The sequence below is a fragment of the Fusarium falciforme genome, chromosome 5 (assembly GCF_026873545.1).
Source record: "Fusarium falciforme chromosome 5, complete sequence".
NCBI classification, from domain to species: Eukaryota; Fungi; Ascomycota; class Sordariomycetes; order Hypocreales; family Nectriaceae; genus Fusarium; species Fusarium falciforme.
The window spans coordinates 4,071,758-4,085,939 of record NC_070548.1 but is presented as its reverse complement, the minus strand read 5'-3'; the positions used below and the strand labels follow the sequence as shown (position 1 = coordinate 4,085,939).

Sequence of the window (14,182 nt, the reverse complement as noted above, 5' to 3'; positions counted from 1 at the left end):
CACATCTAGGCCGTGGTCTTTTTCCGCTTGTGGCGCTCGCCTAAGAGATTCGCACGGCCGGACCGACGTGCTTCGGATGTTTCTTCACGAGCTGAGCCAGCTGAACTTCCCCAGGCCACTGGGTGACTCCATTCCCGTACTGGTTAGCAATCCGTCATCATTCATGAGAGGTCACTTGCTGGGCTGTAATTGCTATGGGTCCTTGATTTGTGATCTGCCCTCACTACCTGGGTACTTGAGCAAGTATTATTAAGTAAAAGAGCACCGATGAAGCCGTGAGATGCGATGCCTCAGCTAGATACGTCTTGAATTGCAAATTAACGGATTCTTCCCCAACTAAATCACCCCACACCGATGCGCCGTGGTCAATGACTGAGAGCGAGCTACTAATGGCCTCGTATAGCCCTCACTTATCTTGACCAGCACTAACACCCCACAGTCTGAAGTACAGAGCTGTACTGGTTTGGGCGGAATAATTGGTTAGAAAATGCAGCGACCGATGGGACAAGTGTAACTATGTTGCCCTCCTTGTACCCACTCTATGAGCAGTAGAGTGCTCGAGGTGACAACATGAGTAGAATTAGATTCAAGAAAATGAAGAACGACAAGTAAGAAGTGATAGTGTTTTACGATCTGATTTCAACGCGTTTATATTTATGCTTTAACAACTATTTTCCTTGCGGCCGTGGGCGTTACACCCTTTTGACCAGAAGTGCCATATCCATCAATAATAGTCACAACCACAACTGAATAGACTTGATTATCGAGAGCAGTGGAGATTCATGCAAGTAAGAGCTTGTATAGCAGGATACTTATCTGACCAAATAGTTCGATGCCTTCTTGGGCATGTAAATGGTCAGAAGGTAGTACTTCGTCAATTTTATACGGAACACAAATAGAGAGCTTACCACTTACCTACCTATGTAATATCCGCAAGATGGATCTCAGCCTATGCATCTGATATGGCAGTAAGCTTAAGAGAGGCGCTCCTGTCATTTCTCTGACTAACATTCTACGTGGAGGAGCAGCTCCCCCAGTTCTGTCTATCTACGCGAAGAGCTTGCGTGCGCAGTACTTGACCTGGTGTAGCAAACCTTATATTGAAAAGTCAAGTATGCACTTAGAACGTATAGTAGGGCTAATCTACACCAATGAAAAAAGCAGAAAAGCTACAGGATTCATACCGGGTGCCACGCATATAACCCCATAAACGCATTTGTCAAGGCTACGCACTATGATGATGGGTTTTTCAAAGATGAATCAACTTGTGGCACATATTGAAATTGACCAGCTTGTTATTGTTTCTCATAGGAGGAGAAACGACAAATATGGTCACAGAAACGATTGAGAGGCATGGTCTCTGTATACGTGAACGCATATCGACAGCTTCAAGGTTGCACTCAGATGGTCAGATGAATGGAACGGATAAAAGTATTGAAATTATGCTCCAAGGCTATTAATCTAGAAAATCGCATTGTTTCCGCAAGAAAAGACTCCCCCAATTCCGTCTCCCTTATCAAACAGGTCCATCAACTCTGTGATGGCTGCCCACAATCCGCCCGCATTGAGGAAGAGTGTAGCACAGATAATAAGGACGTTGACAATGGAGAGTGAAATCTTTCTCCAATTGGAGAACTTGACATCCCAGTTGCTGTAGAACCAGAAGATGGCTGCAAAGCCATATGTAAACCACGGGATAGTCGTGGCGGAGGTGATGGAGAGGATGGAGTCGAAGATGGGGATGACGTTTGAGATGGTGAAGATGAGGATCCAAAACGCGCTAACAGAGATAACCCAGGTGGTCCAGGACTTCACACTGTTATCGGTGACTTGGTTGAGAGCGTTCATCTTCCGGAGTGCGGCAACATAGAGATACTTGCAACCAGTGTGACCGATGGAGAGGGCGGTAGCAATGACGGCTGGCAGGACGATTCCATACGCAACCTTGGCCGGAATAGTAGCAGCGGCGCTGAGAACCGGGGAAGTTGTGAGTTCGGCGCTGAGGCAGTACAAGACAACTGCCATGATGACGTAGAAGACGGTGCTGCCAATTTCCAGGACAGCCAAGGAAAAGCCAAAGTCGCGAGCAGGATCCTTCATCTCAGCCATGTAGCTGACGAAGGTGAAAGTACCGGCATATGAGAAGACGACTCGCAGGCAAGCGTTGAGACCATCACGGAAGGACGGATGGCCAACAATAACAATATCCCTGGACCAATCGTCTGGCTTGTTGTTGGGGCCTGAGACTGCCAGGCTAATCAAGACGACCATGCAAGCACCGACAACGCTGACGGCGTTGGGGATACCAGCCTTGGATACGAACTTCATAGTTCGAGGAATAGACAAGAGGTAACAGCCGATGCAAGAAACCAGAATAAAGACGACTGTGCAAGTTCCGTGGTTGCTGAGTGTGTTGAGTGCCACTGAGAGGGTGACGACAGCTGACGCAACGATGAAAACCACCTGGATCATCATGACAACGCCAGCAATAGACTCGAACCAAGGACCTCCGACGATCCGGGTCATCTCGACAATGCTGACAACGTTGGGGTGCTTGCTATAGAACTGCAGGAGCTCAAAAGCCGTATACCATGATAGGAAGCCGATGCCGATGATAGCGATGATTCCGGGGATGACACCCAGGGTCTTGATGGTGGACGGGAGAGATAGGATACCGAGACCAAGCTGGTTTGTGAAGAGGATGAGGATGGTGTCCCAGCGACCAAGCGTTCTGTAGTTCTTGCCGCCTTGCTCGAAGATGTTGCCCTTTTCAACGGCGCCGGCTGGAACCTCTTGGAAGTCGGCGGCAGTCTTGACCTGGTCATTGTCTGAGGCACTTGATTCGTGAATCTGATCGTCCGCCGCGGCCGGTTCGGCCGACTTCTTGGAAAATTTCATGAGACCCATTGCCGCGGATGTGTTGGTGTTGTTCGGTTTGGGCTGAGGAGGAGGTCTGTGATGTGGCCTTGGGAGGGGATGTTGAAGCCTACCCTCTCAACATGCGGTCCTTTGAGATGAAAAGAAAGAACTGATGTACAAGGCAAGGTAGGAACGGGAGGAGAGGGAGAAAATATGAGAAGAAATCAAGTCCGATGGGCTAGCGGGTGGACCAGATGCTATGAGCGGAGTAGGGGTCTCCATTTATATACCCTTTTTTTTTTCTGGAATGTCATATACCCCAGGCGAAAGAGCTCCGATCGGAGCAGGTCTTCGGGCGGGTAAGAAGCTTTGATGCCCGCGCACATGGCCGCGATGGTCCGATGAAGACTCGAGTGGGAGAATGGGGTTGTGGGAAGGAGTTCACAGTGACCCCCTAATCCTCCAGGAACCCCAGGCGAGCGAGCGGCCTTCTTGGGAAGTCAGCCACCCAATGGAGGCACTGACATTACGGAGTTTGGGCTATCAGGTCATTTGAGACCAAAGACAAAGTAGTCTGGTGGGAAGAGGGGTCGTCTGCGGAGGCGTGACTGTCGTCTTTTCCCTCTCGAGCCCAACCCCGTGGGGGACGGCGAGTCTGGAGGTTCCATGTTGTGTCAATTACGTGATGAGTTGCAATTCTCCAATGTCATCTACGACGAGTGAAATCCTGGGGTCGAGGTGTTGAGATTGCAGAGGGAGAAGCTTGAGAGCCAAGATGCAAAAAAGGGTGATCCGGGGGCGAAATTGCCAGTTAGACGAGGGGCTCTGCTTGGCCGCTGACGATGAATGGACCTTGACCGATTGGACATCGGTGATGCCGGCATACCCGCCGGGATGGAGCACCGAAAAGTGGAGAGCCGTTCCGTTGATGAGGTTGACCTGCCTGAAATGAACCTGCAGTCTTGGCTAAGGAATGCACGGCCGTTGCCTCCGTGTGTTGGCCGGTGGCGCCGGAGCCGTCCGCCGAGTCCGGTTCAAGTTTGGAGGCAGACTCGGCGGTACAAGCCGGAGGTCTTGAGCAAGACGTGACAGAAAAAACTCTGCCAAAAGGAACTGAACTGAACAAACACTCACCCTCAGCCAAGCATCAGCTGTTTACCTTCCTGACAATGTGGAGCTTTCTCGGCTTAATTCCCAACTGGCGCGCCTTCTTCAAGAGTTTCTTTTACGTAGAAAGATGGAGACAAAAGTCTCGGCGTGAGGCTCTCTTACATAGCAAAAACCCACACGTGGTCCTGAGAGGCGACGTTGGAGCCGCTTTTAGTGGGGAAGAGGCTCGCTTTGACGTCAAGGAAATCAGGGGTTTGGTTGCTTCCACGTCGCCTTCTAGTGCTCTTCCATGCTTCCACCGACGAACCCGAGGCCCTGGATTAGACAAAGAGACTCTTTGTTCCTCGTTTCATCTCAGACCCGCTCATGTCTTCCGGGATCGGCGCCCTTTGTCTTGTCTTTCTGTCGTATGCTCACCTGAAAATGACAGAGATCAAGCGCGCAAATCTTGAAGCTGGTGCCACTGTGAGACGGGGTATCCGCCAAAAAAAGAGAAGCTTACCCGCCCACGAGTCGAACGACAAGTGTTTTTGTTCCTTACATCTGATTTTCAGGGTCATGCCATGCTGCATTCGAGCTCTCCCAAACAACTTGATCACCATGCTTGATCTGGTCGTCCGTGTGTCCAACGCACCTTAATTGCTTTCTCTCTTCCCACCTTCTCCTTCTGGAAACTAAACGCACCTCCTGCGGATACCTCCCGGGAACACCTTCTACGTTGATCAACTTCATAGCACTCGTCTCATCATCCAACTCCTGCCCAACTCATCACCGTGGGTAAACACTTGGCGGACCGTCATCTGACCGAGGTTATGGCTGGTCAATGCTCTTCACAAGAATTTTATCTCGTAAAAAGTGCGGTGCCTCGGCAGTTGTTCCGGCTTTATCCAAGGGCCGTCATGGCCTGTGCCTTATGCTTTTGTGCAGCTCGCCTATGCTCTCGCTTGTTGACTGCTAACCTAAATGTTAATTTATATCAAGATTGACGAACGTTGTTGATAGCTTAACAACAAGTTTGACTCGGCTATCTTCGCATCTGGTTTCCTTATTATGTTCTTTGTTATGGTTCTAGCCTGGCCCTTGATGGGATAACTGCACTGATAGATAGTACCTGGTTTCTATAATGAATGAGTTTCCCTTGTCGCGTTAGGTTTGCTGGTTGATTAAAGAGTGTTGCACCCATTGGAAGCTGCATGCAGGCGCACCTCTATGATTGACCCGTTGTGAAGTGGCTCGCTCATTAAAGAGGATCTAGAAAGAAGAAGAAATGCCCATGTTGTTGTATTCAGTTCACTGCATGACATTATAGCTCACATATTAACTTATTATTCATTCCGATTGCGCTCTGCATGCTTTTATTTTCTCACGTGTGAAATGGTTCCCAAGCCCCCTTCTGTCCGTCTTTTGGCTCAGTTATCCCATCAATAGCCAGGCTTCAACTATACCAAAAATCACAATGCCAAGCTCCCTTCACATCTCTATAATAGTAGGATGACCATTGTCACTCTTTAAGTCAAGTAAGAAAGACATTTAAATGCCTAGGTTCGCATTTCTAATAACTCTTTCATGCAACTCATACTATATTAAGACGCTTATTTTATAGCAGCCCTATTATCTTTGCTTGTCTGATGTATTTAATCATATAATCGATTCAGATGTTCTTTACTATTTATATCCCGTTATCAAGCCGAGTATAAGCACTACCGTGCAACTTCCTAGCCACTATATGCTGCAAGCGTGCTCTCGGTGGGCGGAATTATAGTGCAGCATAGTGAAACTTAAAGTAATATTTACTCCTAGGACGAGATGACAGGATGAGGGCGGCAAGACTATCGGGGCTGGATTGGACGGGTGAATAGAGATGAACGTCAGGCTCTGAGTGTATATATATACTAGAATGTGCTATTTTCCCTATGGGCTAGCAAGCTGTCCACCCATCTGCCTAATATTATCTGGGTTGTGCTCCAGTAACACCGTGTAGAAAGGTATTCTCGTGGAACATGTGAGTAAGCAAGCCCATCACTTCGTTCACTCAAAGTAGCAGATAGATAACAGAAGAGCTGAGAAGCTAGGGTTTATTCTAGAAATGGGAAATCGTTGTATATCCGCGATTTCAGACATTTCAGCCGAGTAGAGACCGTCGCCAGCAAGATGATTGTCTCGCTATTGCGGCAGAATCGTGAATAACTGTGTTCCTAGTTCGCTTGAAAGCGGTATTTGCCTAGCCTTTTCGTCATCCCAGTTTCACTGTTGGTTAAAGACTTTGTGATATAGGCCCCAGTACTTCTACCAGCTACAGAGTAACGAGTTACTTAGGTATGATGGTGACTGGTGGGAGTGCGGTCAAATCTCGGGTTTTTGCTCTCACCTTTGAGGCCAATTCAGACCTGAAAACTTATCACCACTAGAACGCGGCAAAAGGCCACACAAAGCGGATCTTTGTTGCCAGAATAAATTAGACAAAAGAAATAATATAGACGCACTTTTAAAAGTTCTCGATTCCTAACAGGCTGCAAGTTGAGCCAACCTGCAGCTGGTGCCTCAGGCATATCTCCAACCAACACCAACAGTATATAAGCAGGCGAAGGCCATGACCCGCAATCTCACTCATCCATCTCCAGCAGAGGCCTCCTTCCAAGTCCTCCTTTTAAGAACTCACAATGTACTACGCGTCAGGACCGATATGTTCTACATGCCAGTCATATCTTTCGGCCTATCTCCAAGCCACCATATTCGATGCTCCATCTGAACACCTCCTCGCACCGAATTTTTCTTCACTAAACTTATCTGCGAATTCTGGCCGTTCCCTTTGCTAAATTGCCCGTCAGTATTACCTGTATCAGTGGAGCAACGCCTTGCTACTCAGCGATGAGTACCGGGTCACATTGGAAGTCAGCAACTTCCACCAGGACCTGCTTCGCCAAATGAGCAAAATCAGACACAACGTTTAGAGCGAAGTCGCCCACGTGGCCGCTTTTAGCAAGCCAATGATGATGGTTGGTCTCGAAAATAATTCGAGGGCGCACTGCCTGCTTGGAGAAGAGTATTCTCGCTTACCCCTACCTGGAGTATTTGAGATGGGGTCCCCCAAACCAAAAAGGCACCTCCTGTCGACCGAACATGCGGACGAGAGCATCTATTCTGTTCAAGGCATTGCAGCTATTGTCGAATATGTGAAAAACTGGCTTGGCATCTGTCGCTAAGGCTATGACATATGGGCGAATTTCACGGCCATCGGCGGCAATGAATCGGAAAAGATCATACGTACCAGGCTCATCGACGTGGGAAATGATGAGAAAGGGCAATCCGAAAGGTTGCATGTTGTCTCAGAAGATGATGAAAATGACATCGAGTACTTGACCCTGAGTTACGCCTGGGGCCCTGTAACCGATTTTCCAAAGACCACCAAGTCAAACCTCCAAGACATGGTGGGGATGCTCCCCTGGCCCAAACTACCTAGGACAATTCAGGATGCCATTGTCTTCACTTGGGCGATGGGCATCAAGTACTTATGGGTCGATGCCCTTTGCATCTTACAGGCAAAAGGTCCAGGGACAAAGCTCACAAGGAGGATTGGCGTCACGAGGCGGCACGCTTTGGTCACTACTATCGAAACTCTGTCTTGACTCTTGCCGCGACAGGTGCTAGCTCATCTGACCAGGGATTGTTTCTCCCACGGCCAGGGCTATCAGTGCCAAAAGAGCCCTTGGTTTACCAAGAGGTATCGTCTTATGGCAACTTTAACGAGGTTGCGGTTCGGCTAACGGCCCCCGGATGGAACAAAGAGATAGAATACAGCCCATTGCTTCAGAGAGGTTGGGCAACTCAGAAGCGATACCTATCCACCAGGATCCTACATTTCACGCAGAATTGTGTTCTATGGGAATGCCATCGGCTACGAGTAACAGAGGCAGACCCAAGTGGACTCCACACAGAGAAAGTAATGCGTGTCTGGGGAAGCGATCATAAGTTCATATCTACCTTAGAGATATCCAAGGTGACGACTCCAACATCCAGGCTAGCTGGCGCTCGTTCATTGAAAGTTACGCCGGAACTCTGTTTTCCTACCCTTCGGATAGGCTACCTGCATTGACTGGCATTGCCGAGAGTATGAAACATCGCATCGGCGAGAATTACATTCCGGGGCTTTGGGAGAATTCTATACCACAAGACCTGTGTTGGATGGTAACCGAACCGTCCTCCCAGAGTGTCCAAAAGGTTCATACTCTACCTTCATGGTCCTGGGCGACGGTGGGAAAACGTGTGACGTTCCTCCCCTTGATAGATTCAGAGATTCAAGTAAAGAGCTGGAAGTTGAAAAACCATGGCGCGGACACATCAGGGCAAGTGTCGGGGGCAAAGCTGAGGTTACACGGCAGTTTTATAAGAGTTCAACCTCACCACCAATCTTGGGCTCAAACATAATCCGGATCACGATGTCATAGACAACATTTTAAAGGCAGAACATTCAACCCATGGTCTACGCGACCCGACTCGCGCATATTTGGATACGACGGTCACTAGGGATATCAGTCTGCAGCACCACCCATGTCTGCTGATTGGGAGCGGGACTCACACCCCTCAGCAGAGTGGCTATCCATCAGGATGCGCCTTAATTTTAGAGGCAGCCGGGAAACGGAGGGGTCAATTTGAGGAGTTCAGAAGAATCAGGTTCATTGGATCTATCACGCGGCTTAACCCGCTGGCAATTACGGAGAGAACGATCGATCTTGTATAATAATATGCATTGATCGTTGTTATAGCGCCATCGTCTTCTCTATAATGAAATACGACAGCCCGAGACCAGCCGGGTTCCTCATAATATGCCAAGTTAACTCTATCCCTACTATATAATAGGACACGCATAAAACTAAAGACTCTGCTGGCTACAGTCACCGCATAGGGACGAAGTTGTGCCTACATTGTCTTGAGCCTTCAAGTCGCGAATATGCTCAATCGGATATAAAGTTTCTAATCCCATTCCTCTAGTCAACGGAGCATTGGATGATTCTGTTTTCCTCGGCCAGGGTAGCACTTGCAATGAGATACCAAAGGTAAGCTATAGTTATGACAGACATTGGAGAACTGGGCAGGATGATTGTCCGTTATTCCACTTTGGAGATGACTGAGTCTGGCGCTATTTATAGGCAAGGGCTGAATCAAATTGACATTATCCCTTTGGATCTCCACTACCTAGGTACTTCTACATAACATTAGTATCCGAAACAGAGCTCTGTTGAATGATTTTTCAGAGTCCACGATTCTGGGCAGAGTGTTTGAGTCGGTGCACCACATTGTCTAGCCTCTCGCTGTGAAAAAAGAATCTTCTGACGAATAATTAGTTGAGTCTTCAGATCAACGTAGAAACAGTGATTCATTCAATCAATTGATCCATTGCCATGCAGTGAGACTAGACTGAGCTGACCTTGCCACTCGCAGCATTAATCATCACAAAAGCGAGTTGGATCTTGATTATCACGCCCGCTAGTGTCCATATCTGCAATGATTATCCATGCGGACGGAGTACGGACGAAAGACGACGAGGATTACAAATAAGGCTCCTGAATAACGTTATATAACGTTATTCATTTGTCAGACGAACCATGTGTATTCAAGTTCTTAAATAAAGCACCACGAGAATTGTAGAGAGCTCCTCATAAACAATTAACGCTTTTATCCTCTTGCGTCATTTACCCTACGACACCACCAAAATGTCCAAGATCCTTGCAGTGTTTGGCGCTACTGGTCAGCAGGGCGGCTCAGTCATCAACTACGTGCTCAACGACCAAGAACTCTCCCAAAAATACAAAGTCCGTGCCATCACCCGAGATGTCAACTCGGCCAAGGCCAAGGAGCTCGCTGAGAGGGTCGAGGTCGTCCAGGGCGATGCTTTTGACCTAGCGTCGCTTGAGACCGCCTTGGCGGGTGTGCACACCGTCTTTGCCATGACCACGCCGGCTTTCGGGCCTGACGCCTTCGATGTCGAATACAACAGTGCCAAAAGAATTGCCGATGTTGCAGTTGAAAAGGGCGTCCAATATATCATCTTCAGCACTCTTCCATCCGTCACAGAGATCTCTGGCGGCAAATACACCAAGATCGTACCCTTTGACGCCAAGGCGAAAGCGGAGCAGTACATTCGCAGTCTTCCCGTAAAGAGCGCCTTTTATCGCCCAGGATCATTTATGGAGAACTTTCATTCTCAGCCCTTCTGGGCCCCCCGGCAAGCTCCCGATGGGACCTGGGTGGTTTCCACCCACATGTCCCCCCAGACTAGACTCCCTTTGATCGACGCCGTCGGAGACTCGGGCAAATTCGTGGGAGCCGTCTTGGCTGAGCCGGAAAAGTTCCAAGGCAAGACGCTGTCGGCCGCCACGAGACTGTACAGTCTTGAGGAGCTTGCCGCGACCTTGTCTAAGGTGACAGGTCAAAAGGTCGTATACGAGCAGATCACACCGGAAGAATTCGCAAAGCAAGTTCCCATTATGACTGAGATCTTTGTCGAGGCATTCCAGTACTACGAAGAATTTGGCTACTTTGGTCCCGATTCCGAGAGCCTGGTCGCGTGGGCTGCTGAGAACGCCCGGGGCAAGCTCTCCACACTTGAAGAGTTTCTCGAGGCTCATCCTCCTCAGCTGTCATAAAGACAATAACAAGAGCCAAGCTCGTACAGCTGGGGAAGCGAGATGGATCATCAGAGGCAGCATTTGAGCGTCTGTGCACCATCACTGGGATGTCTATGTAAGATCATACGTTGGGTTGGGTTGAGCATGTGAGGGATATTGGGAGAAGGTTACCTAGATGATGGACTCTATGGCAGCGTATGGAGATATGTCGTCTGTGTAATTATTTTGAGCCAACATGCCAGGAGTGGACTCAGCCGTCATGCAGGCGGTTCGACATTTTTCTCTAGTTTAACAAACTTAAACTCGATGAGTCTTGATCATTTCCATCCGAGCGTCCCGGGTAGCTGTGAATGGTTCTTGAGCCTTCTGCAGGAACACAACATCATGTCTGAGTCTCCAGATCCGCAAAAAGAGGGGCCTCGGATCCTCGGGCAAAGCTAAACAAGTTTAAAGCCAACGTTTGCCACCCTCCTTGCGAGCTGGCAGAAGCCACCCTGGTCGAGGGAGCCAATCCAAAAGAGATCTCCCCTGCGTCCAACCCACTCGCTTGTTCTGGTGGCCTGTCACGTTGATAAAAGTTCTCAAGCGATCAATAGTTCCATCTTATCTCGCGATGCTGCAAAAGCAGCTTGCGGCAACGGCGGCGCATTGACGTCAACTTGACAGTTGTCAATATTTTGATGTCCATCTTCCTGCTGTACTTGGCAGGCTCCCAGCTAACGTCCCGAGGCTGAATCATATCATTCATCAACAAGTGACCTCGCAAAACTCTTCTTTACGAGCATCAGAGGGTGACAATCTCGGCAACAAACGAGTTTCCTCTTTGAGCCATGTCATCAGTCAGTGCACTCTCCAGGGGCCTGCCGCGATCGTCCAACCGTTGAGCCGTTCCTGGGACGCCGAGGGGGATGCCGAGGCCCTACGCAGGACGGCCCAGCTGCGCAGGCGCAGAAAAGTCGTTATCACTCCGGTTCCGGTGAGTGAAAAACAAGACCTCTCCACATCAGCTTCTGCATGCCAAGCAGGCAAGCTTGAACGGATCAATTTCTTACACGAGGCTTTTGGGGCTCTCGGCCCTGGCTTGATCTCGGAGCAGCCAATGGATGGCGATGCGCGGGGCATCGGATCAGATTATCAGATGATCAGATAAAAAAGATGTCAGGGGTCGTGGCGGATGGCTGGACGGATCGAGCAAGGTGCGTCAAATTGTCACGCACGCTATTAACCATTTGTGGAGACGAGCCCGACCATGCCATGGGTTTTCGGTGACTCGGACCAACAAGTGAGGATGGGGGTCTTACCAGGGGGTTCTTTGGATGGATGGGGGATATCGGATCAAAGCGATGAGGCCCTTTCAGCTGAACTCGAGTGAGCAGTATAAGGGGAGGCTTCTTCCTCGAGCTGCAGAGACTGTTCTCCTCGTCGCCAACGCTTCATCTTTAGTCACTCGCTAAGCCTACTTTGCTTCTCTCGTTTCAATAATCCCGAGCAATCGACCATCATGAAGACCTTCACCTTCCTGTCCCTGGCCTCTGTGGCCGCTGCCCAGTTCCCCCTCTGCGCGGTACGCATCACTCCAGCTCTCCTCCTCTCCACCTGGGGGGCGACACGTAGGAGGAAATAGCTAACGGGACTTCTCAACAGGTCGACTGCTTCACCAACGTCATCACTGAGCATCCTCCTCTGGACTGCACTCTTCCCGACATGTACTACTGCTTCTGTGACATGTCCAGCATGCAGAACTACTTCATCCAGTGCGCTCGCTCCGACTGCCCTGACGAGGCTACTGCCAACAACGCCATCGCCTTTGGTGTCGACCTCTGCCTTGGTAAGATTTATAGAAGCTCAGTCTGCCTGCCGACTGGTAAAGCTGACCAGATATACAGAGCTCGGTTACACCATCACCGTCCCCCCTCTGACCCAACCTACCGTAAGTTGAATGTGGTCTGGTATTGGGGAGTTTGAATACTGATATATGATTAGAGCCCCGCCACCACCACCAGCCAGGACCCTGAAGTCACCACTACCACTGAGCCCGAGGTGACTCCTACTGAGACCGATGCCGAGACCTCTGCTGAGACCTCCGTCGACGCCGAGACCTCTTCTGCTGAGACTACTGCCGAGGAGACTTCCGGTGCTGAGACCACCGGTGCCGAGTCCACCAGCGCTGAGGAGACCACTGGCGCTGAGACCACTGGTACTGAGGAGACTTCCGGTGCTGAGGAGACCTCCGCTTCCGAGACCGAGGGCGAGACCTCTGCCGTCGAGACCACCGGTCCCGAGCCCACTGAGCTGACCACCAGCACCTTCTATGCCACCGAGACCTACACCATCACCAGCTGCCCCCCTGAGGTGACCAAGTGCCCCGTCGGCAGCGTCACCACCGAGACCATCGCTATTTCCACCACTGTCTGCCCCGTCACCCAGAAGTTCACCACCAGCACCGTCTATGCCACCGAGGTCCACACCGTCACCAAGTGCCCTCCCGAGGTGACCAAGTGCCCCGTCGGCAGTGTCACCACTGAGACCGTTGCCGTCTCCACCACCATCTGCCCCGTCACCGAGGGCGAGGAGAAGCCCACCACCAAGCCCGTCCAGCCCACCGGCCCCTGGACCTGCCACGGCTGCAACTCGACCGCCATCACCGTCGTCACCAAGCACACCACCCAGAACCCCGAGCAGCCTCAGCCCACCAAGCCCGCTGGAAACGGCGAGTCCCACGAGACCGAGGTCCACGTTCCCTCCCAGGTTCCCGCTCAGCCCTCTGGCGCTGCCCCCAGCCAGGGTGAGGCCGAGCCCGAGGAGCCCGCGCCCACTGTCGTCTCTGTCAACATGGTAAGTGTCTCATCCAGAAACCTCCGCATACAACAGCTAACATGGTCCAGGGCAACTCTGCTTCTGTTTCCAGCTTCCTTGCCGCTGCCGGCATTGCTGTCGCTGTCTTCCGCCTCCTTTAAGCGCTTTCTTGATGTAGTTTAAGGGCTGAGATGTAGATTGGCAACTTTTCGGGTCATCTGCTATCGCCGTTTACTGTATTCTTACACTTTTATGGAGGAAAGATTTAATGAGTAATTGTTAATTGATGTTGTTACTCTGGCTTGTACACGGCCGGGAATATTTCAATCTCGTCTTCACTTGTTGCCTATTTGTGATGCGCACTCTGCATATGTGGATGGTCCTTGAAGGTTTTTATGAAAGACGTGAGGCTATGTTAGGGGGAGGAACAGCTAAACTAATATCTTGCAATACAAGCCATGGATTAGTATGATTGCAGCCACACTACTACTGAAGCAACTGTCATTAGCACAGTCGCGTGTGACTGCAAAGCAGTGAGGTTCAAGGATTGGAATTAGGCCTGGCATTTGTGGAGTTCCTCACCCGCTATGATTGGCTCATGCGAGGATGTCAGGGGTTCTCGGATGCTTCAGATGTTCGTTCAGCCTTGAACCCCGCTTCGCTTGGAAACTTCAACCACAGAACCATACTCAACGCCGAAAAACCAGAGAGCCAACCGGGCGCTTCTAGCCCTTTTAACTACTCAATCCTCATCCTGAGATGAGTTGTACGACAGGTTACGAGTAACGAAG

At 50.2% G+C, this 14,182-nt stretch overlaps 3 protein-coding genes across 3 annotated transcripts; 2 read left to right on the top strand and 1 right to left on the bottom strand.

Annotated features, from left to right (window-relative positions):
- Nucleotides 1-1,461: 1,461 nt before the first annotated feature.
- Nucleotides 1,462-2,907, bottom strand: NCS54_00751700 (Aa-trans domain-containing protein; the record flags this gene model as incomplete). Its single annotated transcript, XM_053152941.1, has 1 exon — nt 1,462-2,907. One exon carries the CDS (start codon nt 2,905-2,907, stop codon nt 1,462-1,464), a length of 1,446 nt encoding a protein of 481 aa, XP_053008916.1.
- A 6,773-nt stretch (nt 2,908-9,680) lies between these two features.
- NCS54_00751600 (NmrA domain-containing protein) lies at nt 9,681-10,613 on the top strand (the record flags this gene model as incomplete). Its single annotated transcript, XM_053152940.1, has 1 exon — nt 9,681-10,613. The coding sequence occupies one exon, from the start codon at nt 9,681-9,683 to the stop codon at nt 10,611-10,613; it is 933 nt and encodes a 310-aa protein (XP_053008915.1).
- Nucleotides 10,614-12,096: 1,483 nt separating this feature from the next.
- Nucleotides 12,097-13,552, top strand: NCS54_00751500 (CFEM domain-containing protein; the record flags this gene model as incomplete). Its single annotated transcript, XM_053152939.1, has 5 exons — nt 12,097-12,159; nt 12,240-12,423; nt 12,482-12,525; nt 12,579-13,430; nt 13,481-13,552. The coding sequence occupies 5 exons, from the start codon at nt 12,097-12,099 to the stop codon at nt 13,550-13,552; spliced, it is 1,215 nt and encodes a 404-aa protein (XP_053008914.1).
- Between the last annotated feature and the right edge of the window lie 630 nt (nt 13,553-14,182).